Here is a 19,471-nt window from a genome sequence, read left to right as displayed (position 1 = left end):
TTCTGACCACCAAGATTTATTTTGCATTTATCCTGAACTAATTTTGCAATTAGAAAAATAGGCACAATCATTTTTAAATCATTTTGGAAAGGAGCCCAAGAAGGAAACCATAAGCTTAAATCAAAGACCAAACAAATTGGCTGCTTGCTGAGACTGGCACTGGGGTGTGACATCCTTCCTGCAGGTGGACGGCTCCCTGTGAAAAGCGCTAACTGGGCTGGACCTTGGCCACAGGTGAGGTCCACTGAAGTCTATCAATAAACTGTCTTAAGACTCATCTCTTGGGATGGGTTCTGGCTCAAGGACAGTCCTCACCCTACCTCTTTCCCAGGAATGCTTCACAATATTCTGAATGGGCTCCAAGTACATGGGATTCTGGGACATAGTTGACTGATTCAAAGTTGAGATGTACCCCAGGCTGGATCCATCAGATTCTTTCCTGGGAATTTGGAACTTGAATGGAAACACAAAGCCTGGTGGTCTTGAAAAGCTGAGTCACTGAGGTTTCTGAAACTTGGCAAGACTGACACTTTGAGCCAGATAATTCTGGTCGTCCTATCCACTGCAGAGCGCCAACAGCAACCCCTTTCTGACTGTGACAACTAAAAATGTCCCTGCAGGGCAAAATTGCCCCTGGCTGAGAACCACTTATCTAAAGAGAATGTCCACAAATTCTGCCTGCCAAGTCCTTAGGCCTGCCCTACCTCGCGGATTTCCCTTGGCTTGATTTTCTTTTGTTTTCCCCTTTTCTGTGCATTCGATTGTTTACACATTACCCCTCAAAAACTGCAAAATACAAACACTTCCCTGTTAAACTAGCCAGGATTGGGTTTTGTGCCTCGACCAAAAGGATCTTAACAAAAACACTCACATTCAAAAATCATCTTTGGTTTCTTGATATTCAAAATCACCTGTCATCTTTCAACCCATAGGAGGCCCAACTGTTTTTAATTCAACTTATCTCTGATATCAGAGCAGATCTGAACACAAGGGCATGAATGAAGCAGGTGCTCCTGAGTCACATGGGACACTGGAAACCACGATGTGTCAGCAACAAGACCCCAAGATGGCAGAGGAACGTTCACCTGCCCAGGGAGGGCAGGGGGTTTGCTTGTGATTGTGTGCGCAACTAACACTTTCCATGAGGAAGTTGGAAAGCCGGAAAGCAGAGATGTCATGGGACACATGCCTTGCCCATCCCCAGGAGTGAACTCTACAACATGTTCCTCAGTGAAGCTCTGACTAGCTAGAACCAAACACATGAAAGAAAATACACACGCAGACAGCACTGTGCACCCAAACCCCACAACTGTTCGAACAGATAAGAATTCCATATGGTCTGCATTACCCTCAGCAATGGAAGGCTTTTTATCCTTCCCTAGGCTACCCCATCACCATGCAGCAAGTGGGAGCTCTGGTCCCTTACAACACAGACAGGGACAGGACTCAGCAGCTGATGAATGGCGTTCTGTATGATGGGCGAACGCTTGTGCAACATCTGCTAGGCCCCCACACAAATCTTAAGGCCCTCTGGCAGGCAGCACCAAGTCCCTCAGCTAAGTCACAATGGGAACCACCTGCCAAAACGCCAGGTGTGAAACAAGCCCTAGCTCATTAGAGTCCTTAAGCCCCCACCCAAATTCCTGGAAAAGGCTCCAGGCAAATCCAGGGCTCTGCATGGCCACTCTCCATGAGCCCACGGGAGCCTCGCCTTATTAAGATGGTCGTTGGACGGTCCACGTCAATTTCACATTTTCTGTCAAAACCTAACAGATACCAGGCACCTCGGTGTTTACACCTCTCAGCAGAACAAATGCAGAGCTGTTGAAGGGAGAAATAACACACCACCACAGTAACAATAGAAGACATCGCTTGCAAGCTGTCCGCGGCCCCTGGAGTAACTGACATGTTTGACAGAGAATGTGTGTTGGTAACGTTGCTTGATTTGTGTTTAAAGGGAAAACAGAAAGTGCATTTCCAGAAGGTTTAGACATTGATAACCAAAGAGAAGGTCTTGTAAACAAAGCCACCAGGACCATGTCCTGGCAGCCCCCTCCTTGCCGTTTGTCACCGCCCCACCTCCCGTTTTGATCTCCTGGAGGAATCAGGCTTCCTCGGGAGAACAAGATCTCCTGACAGAAGGCTGCAAGACAGAGGGAGGAAAGCTGATCAGAAATGACAGCGGCACAAAACCCTGTTAGCCTTCTGCTCAGAATAGGTTGTACGGGGAAGAGACAAGGCTGTTCCCCTGCGGAGGACGGGCAGAGGCACCAAAGCCACACAGCACAGTACGGTCCTTGGGAACATCCCCACGTCTGCCATTTCCAAGCCCTGAGAGCTCGGGCAGGTTATTTCACTTTGCTGGGCCTCAGTTTCCTTGTATGTGCTGCTGAAGCCAGCACTGGGCCTCAGTTTCCTTGAAAGGAAGTCTTTCCAGGGTCGTTTGGGGCAGTAGAAATATCCTATGGAAAAGACCCAAAGGAGAGACCAGTAGGAGTAGCAACAGTGGAAATAATAGTAATATAATTTTTAACATGTAATTATAATATAGTAATTATAAAAATATTACTATTTGACTATATCATATGCGATCATATAATCATATATTGTACAATCACATATTACATCACATAATCATAATATTATATGATTATTGTAAGATACATAATATATATATTATGTTTTAATTTATGTATCATTATATAATTATATGTAATAGTATAATTATAAAATAGATAATTATATACAATTATATAATTATATGTAATAGTATATTATAATTATGTTATATATAATACACATATGTATATTATATGAAATACATGTTATTATATGTACATAATATATATCATCTTATTATCTAATCCTTATTATGTTATTATTACTTATTCCTATTCTTATTGAGTCTTACTATATACCACGTACCATTATAAGTGCCTTACAAATATTAACTCATCTGATCCTCAAAAGCAACTCTGATATGGTCCCCATCCAATGGAGGAGGATACGAAAGCATGGATTTAGGTGCTTCTAATATGTCCATTTTACAGATGAGGGCAATTTAGGAGCTTTACCAAGGAGGCAAAGCTGAGACTCTAACCCAGCAGTCTGTTTCGAGAGTTCACCCTCTTAGCCAAGATGCAATATATATATATATATATATACATATATATCTGCAAACGCTCCATATTGCCTCTACTGTATAGTTAGTTCTGGTGTTGTCTGTGGTAGCATTTTAGTTGTGCTTGAAAATAAACTTGCTAATATGCTTCCTAACTACTTTCCATGTGCCAGGCACTGTGCTATACACTTTATATGCTTTGGTTCCTTTAACTATCACCCAGCAAGGTTAATGCTGCCCAGAGGAGGTGTTACCACACCCAAGGTCACACAGGTAGTAAGTGATGCCCAAGGTCACACAGGTGGAGGCAGGAGATGAGCCAGGTAGTCCGTTCCAGAGCCTACACCCCTACGTCGTCCTGTTAGCCTGCTTTTTCCTCTCCCAAATACAACACTTCACTTAGATGCTGTAGGTGAAATGCCTTACACACAGCCTGGTACATCGTAAATGCCTGAAAACGAGCAGCTGCTGTTGTTTTTATCATAACTAAATGCGAAAAGCCCAGTAGGCATTTTCTTCCAAGAAAATGACGGAAGTATGAATTTATGACACCGTCTGTTCAGAGGGCAGATCCTTCGCCCCTTTTAAACCTCAACAAAGCCCCTGCATTGTTGGGTAACACCAGTTCCCCAATCCAGCTGTTCACAGGAAACCTGGGATTGCCGGGGAAGCACGTAGTTCACTGGGCCCTGCCATTCTGACGCAGACAATCCGAGGTCCAGGGCAGACAGCACAGGTCAGCAAGCTTGCCCACGTGCCGATCAGTGGCAGGGCTGGAGAGCACACTGATGAAGGAGGTTCTGGAAGTGTCTCTCTAAGCCGCGTTTCCCTCCCCGAAGGCTCTCCACAGGCTGCCCAGTGCCAGTCGGCAGTCTTGCACTCACACTCCTCCCTGCCGCCGGGTGCTGACAGATGGAAGCTATTCTTATTATTTAACATTTATTAAGCGCCCACAGTGTGCTAGGAGCTGCATGGAACAGGGGTGTGGGTGGTCCCAAAGAATTTGTCCCCAGAAGGCTATGGCCACATGGAGGGAAGGGGTTGGGCTTCTCTTTCCCATTCAAAGTCCACTCCTCCCAGCCAGTTCTGGTTCCAGCCCCAGAAGTCCTACTAGAGCCAGTGGACAAAGATTTGGGCAAGGATTCCATATGAGCGAGGCCTTTACATCCTTCTTGGTGTGTGACCAGTAGCCCCAGCTCCCCAGGCCACTGACTCAGGGAATGGGAAGGGGTGTGGGTTTCATCCCACCCAAGGCCATGGGCTATGCATGTCAAACCCCATGGTGGTATCTCTTTCTCTCTTTCATAGCATTCCCCAATGGTACCCCACTCTGTCCAGCTGCACCAAAAAGCATGTCCCTGGTTATTGAGAATCTCCATTGAGAGAGGGAACAGAGAGTTACAATTGTGCCCACTTAACGCCCAAATCCAGAGAATCTCTGTATGGAAAGGAAAGTGCAGCAACCCAGGATATTATGAAAGAAAACAAAACAAAACAAAACAAAACAAAACAAAACCAAGAAAGCAGCAACTCTGGCCATCCATTATGGAACACCTACAATGAGCAGGGGTTGTTCTCCATGCTTCACAAGCATCATCTCATCAGATCCTCTGGGTTCCTTCCCCCATTGTCAAGTTGAGACAATGGAAACTCAGAGACATGGAGCCCCACATCACACAGGGGCCAAGATGCCTACTCAGATTGGTCTGAGTGGGGCACCCAGACCTTGGCATTATGCCAAGCTTCCTGAATAGCATCGTGGTTGCACTGCAAATGCCTTGGGTGTGGTCATTTTTGCACTCTTTTATGCCTGACATTGACTTTGGGAGGTAGAGAATATTGCATATTACTCCCATTGTATAGAGGAGCAAGTGGAGGGTCAGAGAGGTCAAACAATTTGCCCAAAGTCACCAGGAGAAGGTCGTGGCCAGATTCAAGCTCCCCTGGTCTAGATCCTATGTTCTAAATTCTCTGATCTAAATCCTTAACTGTGCTACCTCATGAAATGAGAAGAAATGGCTCTTCAGAGAGCACTTTGTGAAAACACCTTGGAATGCGCAAGGTGACTGCCTCCTCCAAATCCTCTCTACCTTGAGGAGCCAGTGCAGATTACGGAGTGGAAGGAAAAATAACAGCTAAGGGAGGTCATCCTCTCTCCCAGCATGGTATGCTGAACTCACTGCATTACTCTGAGCCAGATAGAAGGTAGGACAGGACAAAACTGAACCACTGTTTCAGAGATAGAGGTCTTCCTCAAAAAAACAAAAAAACCTCCACCCTTTGTCTCCTGGAACATACCAGAAACCCTCTTATTTGGGAAGGACAGAGGAACTATCTACAGGAAGCCGTCTTCCTGAGGGGCGCCTGGGTGGCTCAGTCGGTTGAGTGTCTGACTTCGGCTGAGGTCGTGATCTCACAATCCATGAGTTCGAGCCCCGCGTAGGGCTCTGTGGTGACAGTTCTGAGCCTGGAGCCTGCTTCAGATTCTGTGTCTCCCTTTCTCTCCGCCCCTCCATTGTTCATGCTCTGTCTCTCTCTATCTCAAAGGTAAATAAACATTAAAAAAAAAATTTAAGGAAGCCATCTTCCTGGAACTGTAGAAAAATCCATCGCGACTGCCCAAGCCACTGACAGTGGTGGGGACCTCATACTGTGTGGGGTGAGTGCAGTCGAGACTCTACAGAGTTCCACCATCAAGCAGCTGTGTTTAACCTCTGACTTTCTTGCCAGCGATGTGGCCAGGGACTCCACCTCTGAGGAGAGAGACTGGGTCTTAATCATCTCAATGTCTCCAGAGCTTAGAAGACAATCCAACATGGAACCCTGACCCATGAAAAATTATTATAATAAATAAATGACTGTCACAATGCCTCTGTCTCTGACTTTTACAACCCGGAGAGCTCAAGCGAGGAACTAGGCTTTGTAGAAGACAATGGTCCCAGTTCCCCAGAGGAAAAGACGTGCAGAGTACTGAGTTCAACGTTTCTGGACACCTCCTAAGGTTCAGCAGTTAATCAAGTGGATATGCTGGCTTCTTCCACGCTGGTGGGATGCATGTGTGATAGGCCTATCTTTAGACGTGAGAGAAACATAAATAGGGGTGAGCATCTCTGTCATAAATCAGCCGGGGAAAACACTTACCCAAAACAACCTTTAAAAGACAGGGAGGGGGTTCTGCTTCACCATCAAAGGCTCAGATTGCTGAACACCAAAGCAGCAAAGTGGAGTGTGAAATCCACAACTCTCTCCAGCTCTGTGTGTCCCATGCCAACATATTATAAAAAGCAGACTTGCTGATATAGCATGCCTTTAAAATGATCAAAATGACAGATGGTTGCTGCAGAAACACATCCTTTTTATAGGACTGATATTAATCAGAAGAGATTGACAGTGTCCCTTTAATCTTTTAATTAAAAATAAAAAGTGCATTTCTATAAAACAGAATGGGGCAAGTCGCTAGCATCTCCAAAGTGCTTTGCAACGATGGACAGTCCACATTATTTCAAACTTAACTGGAAGGCTTTGGTTTTTCTTTCTATATATATTTATGTATGTATGTATTGCTAATATAAAGAGACATGAAGTTGTTGATTTGAGCAGCCCAATCTTGCTTCATAATGTTGTTATTGAATATGCTTATCAGACTGTCTTTACTTCACTAGATAGATCATGCATGGTGTCCTCACCTGAAAAATAGTCAGAATGCTCCCAACATACCCTAGTGGGAAACAATACTGTAATTAATTTAGGTGGGAAGATGCTAAGTAAAATTGCCATATCTAACTTCGATACATTTGATCGTTAATGGAGAAGCAAAATGCGCTAGATGATATTTAACTGCTTGGTGAATGTGATCACTGGCATCGGTCAATGAGGATAATAATTTCTTTTAAAGTTTTATTCATTTTTTGATAGAGAGAGAGAGACAGAGAGATAGAAGGAGACAGAGCATCCTAAGCAGGCTCCAGGCTCTGAGCTGTCAGCACAGAGCCTGAGGCAGGGCTTGAACCCATGAAGCACGAGATCATGACCTGAGCCACAGTCAGACTCTTAACCGACTGAGTCACCTAGGGGCCCCTCAATGAGTTTAATTAAGATCAGAGTCCCACACTTCCTTCCCTGGAGAGGGTGTATGTAGGGTTCAGGGGAGCAAAAAAAAAACATGTCTGAATGTCTGTAATACCTTCAGTTAGGATTGCTGATCATGAGAAGCTGCCATTTGCCTGTCCAACACCTTACTGTGAGAACAAGACTCATTTTTTCCCTCTATTCACAGCCCCTACAGCTCAGTCAGGATGACAACACCATCCAGATCCAATGTGAGCAGTGAGGCAAGAGGACTGCTTTCAGGGTGGGCATGGTTTGCAAGGTAAGCCAAGGAGACTGCTATCTGGAAATTTTTGCAGGAACAGTTGGGAAAGAGACTTGCAAAGAGATGGATTGGGATGTGAGCCCCGGAGATGCTTGGGGACCATTTGTGCCACCACTTAGATGTGCTGTGCTTGTGAATGAAGATCCAGAAAAGACAACCACAGCAGAGTTGTGGAGAGACATGACTTGGGTTGATGGGAGACTGAATTCAACTGCGCCTGAAGCTGGATGTTTTTTTTTCCCCTCTAAGCAATATGCATTCGATTTTTGTCAGTTGCAAATAAAAGAGTCCTAAATAAACGTTCATCATACATCTTTCTCTCACTTTCTCTTTCTCGAATAATGCAGAATGAACATCTACCATACTGGATACAGAGCTACAGACAGAGATGGAGATACATAGATATAGATGAGATACAGATATAGATACAGCTATAGACATGATATACATATACATATGGATACGGATGTCCCACAACTTTCCTGTGTATAAGGGTGGAACCTTTGTGTGGAAAGGGGTCTTGGGTGTCTTTTATTCTGGCGCATCACCCTCTCTTAGTTCAAAGCCTCACATATAGTAGGTGCTCGATAAACAATCGCTAATGAGATAGATCACATTTAAAGCTCACAAACACCCTGCAAGTCAGGGATTCCTGCTTTTGTTTTGTAGCTGAGCACACAGCCTCGGAGAGGTTAACTGACAGGCCCAGGGCCACATGCTTAGTAAATGCCAGAGCCAATACATCAACCCGGACCTATTTGACTCCAAACTCTCCTTGCCACCTCCCTGACTCTTTAATTTAGTCTGCCGTTGACATGGCCTCTTCGGCAGTACAGAAAAGTCACTTAGTGACTAAGACAGAGCAGCCTCAAAGTAAATGACACCACTAACATTTACATCAGGTGTGCCTTCTGATTTCTTTCCAGATCAGCAGATACTCCAAACATGTAGATAATATTGCAGGGCGGAAATATCAGGATATGAAACTGGCTCCACCAGCCATAGACCAGAACAAGTGGAATTCTTTTTCCTTCACCCAGACATGTATCCAAATGACCTCTACCTTCCTCTACCTTCCTCTGTCTTTCTGTCGGGACAGCTTCTCCACTTGGATAATTCCTGGCATCACCACATATGTATGCAGATCCGCCATCAACTACATTGCCAGATTCAACGATGCTGATTTCTGCTTCGGAATCCAGAATGCAGGGTTTGCTCCTACCACTGCTATCCCTATCAGAGAGGCACTAATCAGCGTTTTTCTGCCACTGTCTACTCTAGGAAGGTTAAGTCAGAAAACACACAGCCTCTAGAGAGCTTAGAGTCTCTGAGAGAAAAGACGGCATTGAGTGCTCAGGACCCAAACCCAGCAAAGTGGACACTCCCCAGCGGTATTCACAGAAGGGTATTTCGGAGCCCATTCCTGGGTAGAGCGCTCAGAAATTCAGGCCGTAAGAGTTATTTCAGAGATTCTTCCAAGATTCTTTCCACCTATGCTTTTTGATATTTGAGTCCTATGTGCAAACAATCTCAAACTCTACAGTGCAGTGGGATGGGGAAGATACTGAAGTTCCTTCTCGCTGTGTCACCCCAACACCATGAATTCACCTGAATTCTCTGCTCTGGTAGGAAGACCTCTCCTTAGTTTGCACTGAATGCCTGCCGGTGCTTTAGAGCTCAACTCAAACACCACCCTTCCCTTTTAACCACACTCTTTCCTACTCTAAGAGACATCCACCTGCTCCCTCTCTTGTTTTCATATGCATTCCCATGGATGCACCTCAACAGTAGACTGGTGAAGAGGGAAGATTCTGGCCCAACATACCTGATCCAAATCTCAGATCTGTAACTGACACTCCTGTGAACTTGGACAAGCTCCCTTTCTCAAGGGTCAGTTTCAGGTTCTTCATAGGTAGAAAGGGCACCATAATCCAAGACTCTGATTCCTTATTTGAGATCATTGGGGTCATGTGTATTTTGAAATTTCAAACTTTTTATGGGGGACGGATAGGAATTGTCTTTTTCAGAAAGGTATTTCAGTGGAAACATCGATTATGTAACACTCTCAGCAGGGTCTGGGACAACATTCTGAAATCAAACACTTAAATATCCCTGTAGCAAAATATGTGAATATTCACACTAAGAGGGATAAAGAAAGTCTATAAATAGCCACACATCATTTTAGGTCAAGTTTGCTTCCCAAATCAGTTTTGGTACCAAACTTCTCCCCAGAAAACACCCTGATTTACAGAGCTTTTTGGAATTTAAAATTACAGATAGGGGATGGTAGGCCAGTAAGTACTCAACTTAGGGTTTTGTAAGAAAAAGTGAGATAATATACCTAAGTATTTAGCACAGCACCTGGTTCATAGCAATTACTCAATAATTGTTACCTGTCATTCTTTACTAATGTTTTTACTGTAGTATAAGTTTTGTGTTTATCTAGTGTTCTCTTCCACTGGCTGTGAACCTACATGTCAGTGGCTATGACTATCACTTTTGTGTCCTGGGTGTCCTGACCAATGCCTCGTCTAAAATATGTGAGCATTAATGAATAACTTAATTAACAAATGCATGGTAATGTAGATGGGGTTCTGTTTACACTGACTTCCATCTAGAAAAATGGCCTTTTGACCCACTATCTATAATGTCTACATGAGATGGGAATTATCTGTCTCAGTATGGAGAACGATCTAGCCACGTATGGCCAAAGGGCATACCCTTTGTTTAAGTATCTACAGTGAGGGGTGCAAATCTGAACTTATAACCCTGAACCAAGGGCTCATTAGATCTAAGCACTAACCAAACATACTAATCATTTATAAAGCCATTGTTTTATTATGTTGCTTGGTATGCTGCGGCCATGGTCTATGGTTTAAATAAGTCATCTTGGGAAGTTCTGGATTCAAGACTGACTTTGACAATTGATTTGTCAGACCTTCCTTGTTTTCAGATCAGAGAGTGCATTGATCATTCAGTGTATTGTTGAAAATTTAGAAGTAAATAAAGAAGTCTGAGAGGAACATACATTGTTTCTTTTTATCCCAAGATACCAAGATTGAGATTCATACAAAGGGAAAGGATTAAGGTTTATACAATGCACTTGGTAATATTACTCTTTAAAAAAATTTTTTTTACGTTTATTCATTTTTGAGAGACAGAGAGAGACAAAGCACATGCGAGGGAGGAGCAGAGAGAGAGAGGGAGACACAGAATCTGAAGCAGGCTCCAGGCTCTGAGCTGTCAGCACAGAGCCTGACGTGGGACTCGAACTCCCAAACCGCGAGATCGTGACCTGAGCTGAAGTCAGATGCACAACCAACCAAGCCACCCAGGTGCCCCCGGCAATATTACTCTTTTTCTCTTCTCTTCTGCTTCTCACTACCTATGAAACGCTCCAAACTGGTTCAGCTCAATCCCCTATGGTCATTCAGAAATTCTTTACATGGCTAGAAGGAAAAACTATCCACCTTTCCATATATTCAACAGGTTTTGATACCAGAAGATGGGTTCAGGAGAACCAGCATGATAATGATTCTGGCTTTCTTGAGGGATGGTGGATGGGGATCACTGGTAACTATGGAATTCAGTCCTAGAACAAAAGATCCTGGTGAGCAACAGCCTTAGAATTACTAGAAAACGGCTCTACTCTGTTTTTGCCAGACAATGTGATGCTCTATTAAAGCCTGTTATGATATCTGGTCCATTATTTATTTTTTCTTCAAGTGAGTAGACCAAAACAGGGCAATGCTACTAGTATTAATTTAAAAAGTGGCAGAAACTCTTCTGCCACAGAATTGTTGGCTCTTGAGGTTGGAAAGACCTTGGGAGGAATCTCAAACTCTGATCCAACAACCCTGCCAAGTGGCTACCAAAGCTCTGTCCGTGTAACTCCAGGCATAGGGAACTTACTACCGATGATGGAGTACACACACTATTTTGGATCACTTTTAGTGTCCTGCTGATGACATTATTAAGGTGTGGGCGGCACCTTCCTTCCCTACAGGGAAGCTCTTGCAACTCTTGAGGAGTTGGGAAAAAAACCACAAGGTCAAGGAACTGGTAAGCAAGCTGATACAGCCTGCTGGGATACAGGACAGCTGGCATCAGAAGGCCCAGCTAGAAGGTGATTGTGTGTGTGTGTGTGTGTGTGTGTGTGTGTGTGTGTGTGTTACAATTTTTCTCTCTTTGAGTTGCTTCTCCTCCCCTTGAAAATGTTTCTGCAACCAAGCGATCTGAGTTTCGTGATGCCAATGGGTAAATAACACAGGGTCTCTCAGCGAACCAGAAATGAAGCTGGTCTCTCTCCAGCCATACCGTTTTAGTGCATTCCAGGGGAGTGAGAGAGGAAGAAGATGAATATGTCACAGCAGCTGGTCCAGAGCCTCCCCGCTGCACTGCTCTCCTGACTTATGGGTAACTAGTTAGCAAAGGTGTCACTTGGGAAAACAAAGTATGATCAGGCTAAGATTTGCAAGTAAAATCACTTGTTCCTTCCAAAAATAACTGGATATGTTTTCTCCAACACTCTGCAAAAAAGGAAGAAATAGGGCCTCCCCAATTTCTCAGCTGGCCCGTGCGTCTCCTCATCTATCATTGGGGTAATACGTCCAGAGTGGCATTTCGTAATGACAGCAACATTCCAGCAAATCGATAGTTATTCAATTCCCAACAAGCTCTCAAGTCCATTAAGCCTGATTACATTCACCCATTTCAGTGCGTGCCGTTATTTTTCCTACACCGGCACTTAATCTATAACAGGAACTTATGAGAACTTTCAAAAGCAATTTCAGCATCAATCAGCATAGAGTGAAGGGCACGATTTGCTTGTAATTATTTATCGGACGGGGCGGCAGAGGGTCTGACAAAACTCCAACAGCCGACCTTCACCCCAAGTTTCCAATGGAAGCAAAAGGCCTTCCAGTTTGCCATGGAGTCCTCCTTCAGACTCCACGCACACCCCACTGGCCTGCTTACACCAGGAAAGATGGAACGATTTCCATGTTGTTAAGGACCATTCTCCAGGCAGTGTATATATGTCTCACGTATAATATAGGGGTTTCCAAGCTAAGCACTGGCCATAAGTCTAGGATGATAGAATGTGTTGTTATTATTGAGAATCGCCCCTACATGTCTCGAATCACCCAAGTTCTTAAGGTTCACAAGCACCATTTGGAAAAGGGGGGAAACTGAGTTTGACCAGAGCCCTCCCCAGAAATTTTAATTAAGAAGATAGGGTACTGCAGAATTTTTAAATATAGTTGCGGAGGGGGCACAAGGATAAGGGTGAAAGGGTGCACTAAACACAAAATACATTCAGTTTTCCTTTCCCGCAGAAACAAGAGACAGAATTAAGTACAAAGCGATGGCTGTTCTCAAACAAACAAGAAAACAACAGCAAAGCAACCATCTGGGTTTCCCAGGATGTTCAGGCTCTGTGACTAGTAGGTGTTCGCTTTCCACAGAGAACTTTGGACATACACCCAGAAGCCAATGCTTGTTTAAAAAGACAAACTTATGCTAAGGAGGGGGGGTGGAAAGTCCCAAGTATCTTATTGGTAGATGAGTCTCCCTGCACAAAACTAATAGGCTTAAAAGTAAAACCAACACACTTTTCAATCCTCCACTTTCTTGCCATCATTAAGATGTAAACAGCTGGTAAGGGAATCCTAAAGTAATCTCTGAACTTCATAAATGAACCATCAATAGTGTGTTCCTTTTTGCCTCAATGCCACCACTCGACCCAGGTGAGGTGGGGGGCAGGGCACTTCTATAAAAACAGACAACCCACATGAAGGCAAACATATAAATTAATGCATATTTCATGCTCCTTCTATTTCCTGGGCTAAAGCTCTTAACCAAGTCACCTCATGATAAGTTACTTTGCCTCATGATCTGCTCTGGGAGACTGAGTCCCTCAGAAAGCTGGGAAGGAGAGCAAATCCTTTGCCCCGTGGTCAACCTCCTGAAGCAAAGGCATGAATGTTAAACAGCACCCAGATCGATACAAGCAAATATGGCTCAACTACACCATTTATTCAGCCATGAGAGATGTCAATAGCCAGATTAGGGTGATCCATCTTTGTGATTTCCTACTGTCTTCCCCCTGACTACATGAGGGCTTTTTCCTGTATTAAAAGTGTTTGCTTTCTCAACCATAAAAATTCCAATTATTACTCTGAGCGCTCCGGAGTTAAGTTGCTGGCTGGCAGTGGCCTTGAATTACCTGAATCAGTCCGGGAAAGTAGGGGGCTGCAGGAACAATCATAGGCACGCCATAGGGATGCAGGAGTACTCCTTGAGAAGGCAACATGCTTTACGTGAAGGTATTATTCCCTCTGAAGCTCAACACATCAGTGGAGAGTTAGGGGAAAATCTACAGACCCAACTTCTTCGGAACTACAAAGCCGAGAGCCAAATCGCTTCTGTCACGAGCCAGGCACTCATCAACGCCGAGAGGGGGAAAGAAAGAAAATCCGCATCAGCAACTCTTAATGTGAAAGTTTTCTTCCCAGACGCCGAAGAGACACAGCAGCTGCAGAGTTGAATCTACCAAAATGGAAGGTGCTATTTTGGGAACGGCTTGCCTAACATGACTAACCAAATACTCTTCATTAATTTAGTTCTCAGAGAGAGTGAGAGAGAGGCCAGATGACTGAGAGAGAGAGGTAGGCCACAGGAATGGGGCTCTTCCCGATGAAGTTGGGCAAAAGGCAAGGGACAAAGTCTGCACGGGATTTTTAGAGAGGAAAATGAGACTTGTAAACTGATAGGATTATCAGTCACTCCTTAAAAATCAAGTAGGTAAATGTGGGCACCCTTTGGCACTGATCAAAAAGAAGCTAAGGAGGTCATCTAATCTGTGCTTCTCTCTCTTTCTCTCTCTGTCACTGGCTTTAATTTAATTTAATTTTATTTCATTAAAAAAAATTTTAATGTTTATTTTTGAAAGAGAGAGACAGAGACAGAGTGGGGCGGGGGGTGGGCAGAGAGACAGGGAGACACACAATCTGAAGCAGGTTCCAGGCTTGGACCTGTCAGCACAGAGCCCGACGTGGGGCTCGAGCTCACAAACCGCGAGATCATGACCTGAGCCGAAGTCGGACGCTCAGCCGACGGACCCAGCCAGGCACCCCTCACTGGCTTTAATTTTAAAGGAGCAATCTGTGCAAATCATACGATAAGAATACCAGCGGGGCGCCTGGGTGGCTCAGTCGGCTGAGCATCCAACGTCAGCTCAGGTCATGATCTCACGGTTCATGAGTTCGAGCCCCGCGTCTGGCTCTGTGCTGACAGCTCAGAGCCTGGAGCCTGCTTTGGATTCGGATTCTGTGTCTCTCTCTCTGCCCCTCCCCTGCTCATGCTCTCTCTCTCTCTCTCTCTCTCTCTCTCTCTGTGTCTCTCAATAATAAATAAATGCTAAAAAAAAAAAAAAAATTAAAAAAAAAAAAAAAATACCAGCTAATACTTGCAGAGCGTGCTACACACAGAGAATGAACTAAGTTGTTTACACAGGTTACGTAATGTTATTCTCACAACTCTCTGAAGTCAGTACTGTTACCAGTTCCAGGGAACACACAGAGAAGTGGACTTATACTAGTCGAATCGGTTTCCCACACGTGTACCCTTGTTAAGAGTCAGTGCTGGGCTCCGAACACAATTCCTAACCAGGCGACTCACTATATGCAGCAGAGTACTTCATTCTCTAATAGAACTTCGCATGCTTTCAAAACAAAACAAAACAAAACAAAACGCAGATTCTCTGTCCTTGATCTTTCAATGGTCATCTGTGACTATGCAGTGTGTTCATACGAGATGGTTTCCCGTTCCCAGAGTTTAAAGGCATATCTACCAAACTATGGACGAAAAATAAATTCAAGCCAATATTTGCAATCTTTCTGATGCTTGAAAATACCCAAAGGATTGTCTGGGATAGGTTCCACGGTAATAAGTAAATTCCTCTGGCATTAAATGAATTGAAATGCAATTGATTTGGGTGTCTCACACACTAGCTGTGTGATGTTGGAACAAGTGACTTAGCATCTCTGAACCTTGGTTTCTTCACCTTGAAAACTGCAGTAATAATAGACCCTGCCCCATGGGGTCGTGTGGCAAAGCTCCAGGCATCATATCATGGATACCATACTAAAGGCTATTAGCTGTCCCTATCATGTGTGTTGTGTTCTCCTGATGGTCAGTATGGATACATCTTCAGCTTCAGATTGAAGGCACAGATAAATTCATAGAGTCAGTCATGGCAAGAAGGCACATGGGCATGTGGAGAGCTCCCGGTTTTGAGAGCAAGGGCGTGCAAGTGACCAAGTGAGTCCACTCAGCTAACGCCGAAGGCCCAGGGATCACTGGAAATCACCTTCAAACCAAATATCCGCTTGCCACATTCCACCTCTAACTCCAAGCAGGACACAGGATATAGATTTTGTAGAAACTCAGAGAGCTTCAGACACCGCAAACCATATTCAACTATTGGCTTTTTCTAAATCCAAATGTCAATTCCTCCACTTTTAGATAGCCAAGGTGTTTTTACACTACACTAATTTTAGTTGCTTGATTTAGCTGCATAATTACATTTCTAGATAACGACAGTGGACAGCGTTTGGCAGAGAATTCAATTATTTAAGGCTGAATTTTGGCCATCTTGACAAGGTTTCTCTGTAATTGATTCTCCTGCATCAAAGTAGCCACACTGTTACAATTCAGAAAGCTCCAGTAACAGCTGCAAGTTGACCCCTCTTACTTAACAGCCTGATACTGTTTCTAACTTTAGCTTTTGACTATGACTTTCAACACTGTGCTTCTGAGAAGTTACCAATGAGGACAGAGGCATCTTCATGAGACAGCTTCTCGGGATGGGGGAGCTATTCATTACTTTGGTCAGAGCTGGGTCAGATTGGATTATTTCTCTTTAGTGTTAGAAAATGTAAAGACTATTGGAGGAGGAGGCAGGAAACTTAGTCTGGAAGGCCAGAAATTTACACAATTTAGATTCTTAGTTTCCTCAACTAGAATAGAGGCAACAATATCCACTTACAATTCACCAAGACTATTCCCAAGAGCAAAATTGAGAGTGTTTTGGAAACTGTGGAGTTACATAAATACAAAGGGTAATTGTATTTATTACCATATATATTGTTTTTGTTAAAGAATCTCATGATTTCAGGGAGAAATGAGTAACATAATATATGGGATATATACATACTTAGCTATACTTTTTTGCAGAGGGCATTTTGTTTTCTTTTTAAAAACTCCATAATACAAAAGTTTTTACTGATCCTGAGTAATCAGTATTTTCCCCCACCCCCATCCTTGAAGATAAGGGCTAATTGTTTTGTGACCCTTTTCACATTGACTGCCAGGAAGCTTAAAGCCAAATAAGAGATTCATCTCTGTCCACTGTGTTGGCCTTTCCTGCTTACAGATGGGTGTTTTTGTCTTCCTATCCTCACCACCTCCAGTACTAACTACTGCTGTTCACATTTTCTCTGATTCTGATTTTATATTCACATATTACTGTCACATATAATCATAATAGTTATATTTTTGAAATTGTATGAATTAAAAATATCCTTGCTCTAAACCTACCTCAAAAACTTCATGAACTAATAGAACACAAAATCAAATGACAACCATTGAACAAAACCTCTTTTTCCTGGGGTGCCAGGGTGGCTCAGCCAGTTGAACGTACAAACTCTTGGTTTCGGCTCAGTTCACGGTCTCGCAGCTTGTGAATTCGAGCCCCACATTAGGCTCGGTACTGACAGTGAGGAACCTGCTTAGGATTCTGTCTCCTTCTCTCTCTGCCCCTCCCCAGCTCATGCTTTCTCTCTCTCAAAAACAAATAAACACTGAAAACAAAAAAACCTCTTTTTCCTAACACAGGTCCTATTTTTTCCCAAATAGGAAGCACCTAGTATTACTGGACTATAATTCTTTTCTCTTACTTCCATTTCCTCCGCTAAAAGACACTGCCTATGCATCTCTGCTCCTCACTGGCTACTGACCACAGCTCATGGTAAACAGTCAGCTACCCAGTATGAGTTGGTGGTTTTTTGCAGGAGCTTTGAAAATGTAGAGTGAAAGAATTAAGTAGAGAGCAGGGGAGACCGTGCCTGGGAGACACAGGTAGGCCTCGAAACACAGAATTCAAGCAAAGGCCCCACATCACAGTCTAAAGCAGCCATCCCAGACAGGATGGCAAAGTCGTTTCTGTAAGTGGACGGACAAATAGCTCAGGTGTTGACGACCTTATGCTCTCTGCTGTAACCACTCAAAACTGCTATTGTCACCTGAAAGCATTTACAATATGGAAACCAACAAACACTGAAATTTGAATTTACTATAATTTTCGCCTGTCAGGAGATACTCCTCTTTTGATTTTTTTCCCCATCTTGAAAAAGTGTAAAAACCATTGTGAGTTTGAGGGTCATAAAAATGGGTAACGGGCTAGGATTGGCTTACAAACCATGGTTTGCTGACCCCTAATTGAGAGCATGTATTTTACCTAAAGCTCTGGAAGTCAGACTTTAATATAATACCAAATATAAACTCCTTTTCAGTTGCCCTCTGCTTCTCCACATGCCTCTCGATTTTCCTGTCACTTCGTTGAGTGCTGGTTCTGTGTCAATCTTCCCTGTGTCAGGGATTTCCATCAGGAGATTTTTTTTTTTCTTAGCCAACCTTTCATAGTTCAGTCTCACCCCACTCTCCAAAGAAGATAAAAACAAACAAGCGCAAAACAAACCAAAAGACCCACCTCCCATCTTCTTTCTCCATCTTCCATGATGGAACTCTTTTCTCAGTCACTGTCTCGTTCTTTCCTCTCCTAGATTAAAGTGGTTCCTCTGCCTAGATGAGGTCAGATACCGCATCTCCTTCCCACATCCAAGAGCTAACATGAGGATTACTCTGCTCACCACCAGCCCTTGTGAGGGGCAGCGGCCTGAAGTTTAAACACCGATGTAGGAGAAGGAAAAAGAAAAGAAACACAAGTTTTGGATGGAGGTTGGGAGACAAGAGCATTCAGAAAAAACCAATGCCTGCCATATGGATTCTGTTGGTTACATGAGCCAAGTGTAACCTCATGGACCAAATCCAGTCTGAGTAGAAGGACGAGGGGGAGGAGGGGGAGGAGAATGTTGATGACGGTGATGGCTTCTCTGCATTGTGCAAAAGAGAGATGATATATTTTTTTATGAAAAAAATTTTTTTTACACTTTATTTTTGAGAGAGAGAGAGAGACAAAGCACAAGTGGGGGAGGGGCAGAGAGAGAGAGAGAGAGAGAGAGAGAGAGAGAGAGAGTCCAAAGCAGGCTCCAGGCTCTGAGCTGTCAGCACAGAGCCCAATGTGGGGCTCGAACTCACAAACCGTGAGATCGTGACCTGAGCTAAAGTCGGACACTTAACCAACTGAACCAACCAGGTGCTCTGAGAGATGATATATATTTTAGTGTTTATTTTCGAGAGAGCATGAGAGAGAGTACGGAAGGGGGAGAGAGGGTGGGGTCAGAGGATCCAAAGCAGGCTCTACACTGGCAGCACAGAGCCTGATGAGGGGCTCGAACTTACCAACCACGAGATCATGACCTGAGCCGGAGTCAGATGCTCAACCAACTGAGCCACCCAGATGCCCCAAGAGAGGTGACAGTTTTAAATGGAGGCATCTCATGTAAAATTTAGATTTATAATATCTCTTGAAAACCTGCAAGATCTAGAAGCTTTGGCCCACATTTCCTTGTACAATCACTACCGTCTGGGAAGGATCTGCCTCCGCCACAGCTCAGAAGAATCACACTCCATTGGTGGAGAACCACCTCCACCAATCTTCACCTGCTTCCTTAAAAGAAGCCAAAAGTCAATCGCCACTTGCCAACCACTAAAACAGAACAAAACAGAAAGCATACAACAGAGCGTTTCTGGGACAATATTAATTGCACTCCCTGTCTTTGGAATACTGACAGTGG

At 43.9% G+C, this 19,471-nt stretch overlaps 1 protein-coding gene across 11 annotated transcripts in view; it reads right to left on the bottom strand.

Annotated features, from left to right (window-relative positions):
• The window catches only part of RBFOX1 (RNA binding fox-1 homolog 1), a 1,462,962-nt gene that overhangs the window by 336,017 nt on the left and 1,107,474 nt on the right, over positions 1-19,471 (bottom strand). The window contains exon 1 of one of the 11 annotated variants that reach the window (XM_030301007.1): positions 13,720-14,013. The exons of 9 other annotated variants lie outside the window; for them this stretch is intronic. In XM_030301007.1, coding sequence (XP_030156867.1) covers positions 13,720-13,806 — 87 coding nt within the window. In that variant the 5' untranslated portion in view covers positions 13,807-14,013. Of the gene's footprint in view, positions 1-13,719; positions 14,014-19,471 lie in introns of those variants that run through there. One more of the 11 variants, XM_030301008.1, reaches the window with a different exon arrangement.

The sequence above is a fragment of the Lynx canadensis genome, chromosome E3 (assembly GCF_007474595.2).
Source record: "Lynx canadensis isolate LIC74 chromosome E3, mLynCan4.pri.v2, whole genome shotgun sequence".
Taxonomy (NCBI): domain Eukaryota; kingdom Metazoa; phylum Chordata; class Mammalia; order Carnivora; family Felidae; genus Lynx; species Lynx canadensis.
The sequence above is the reverse complement of the archived record's forward strand: the minus strand, read 5'-3'. Positions and strand labels throughout refer to the sequence as shown.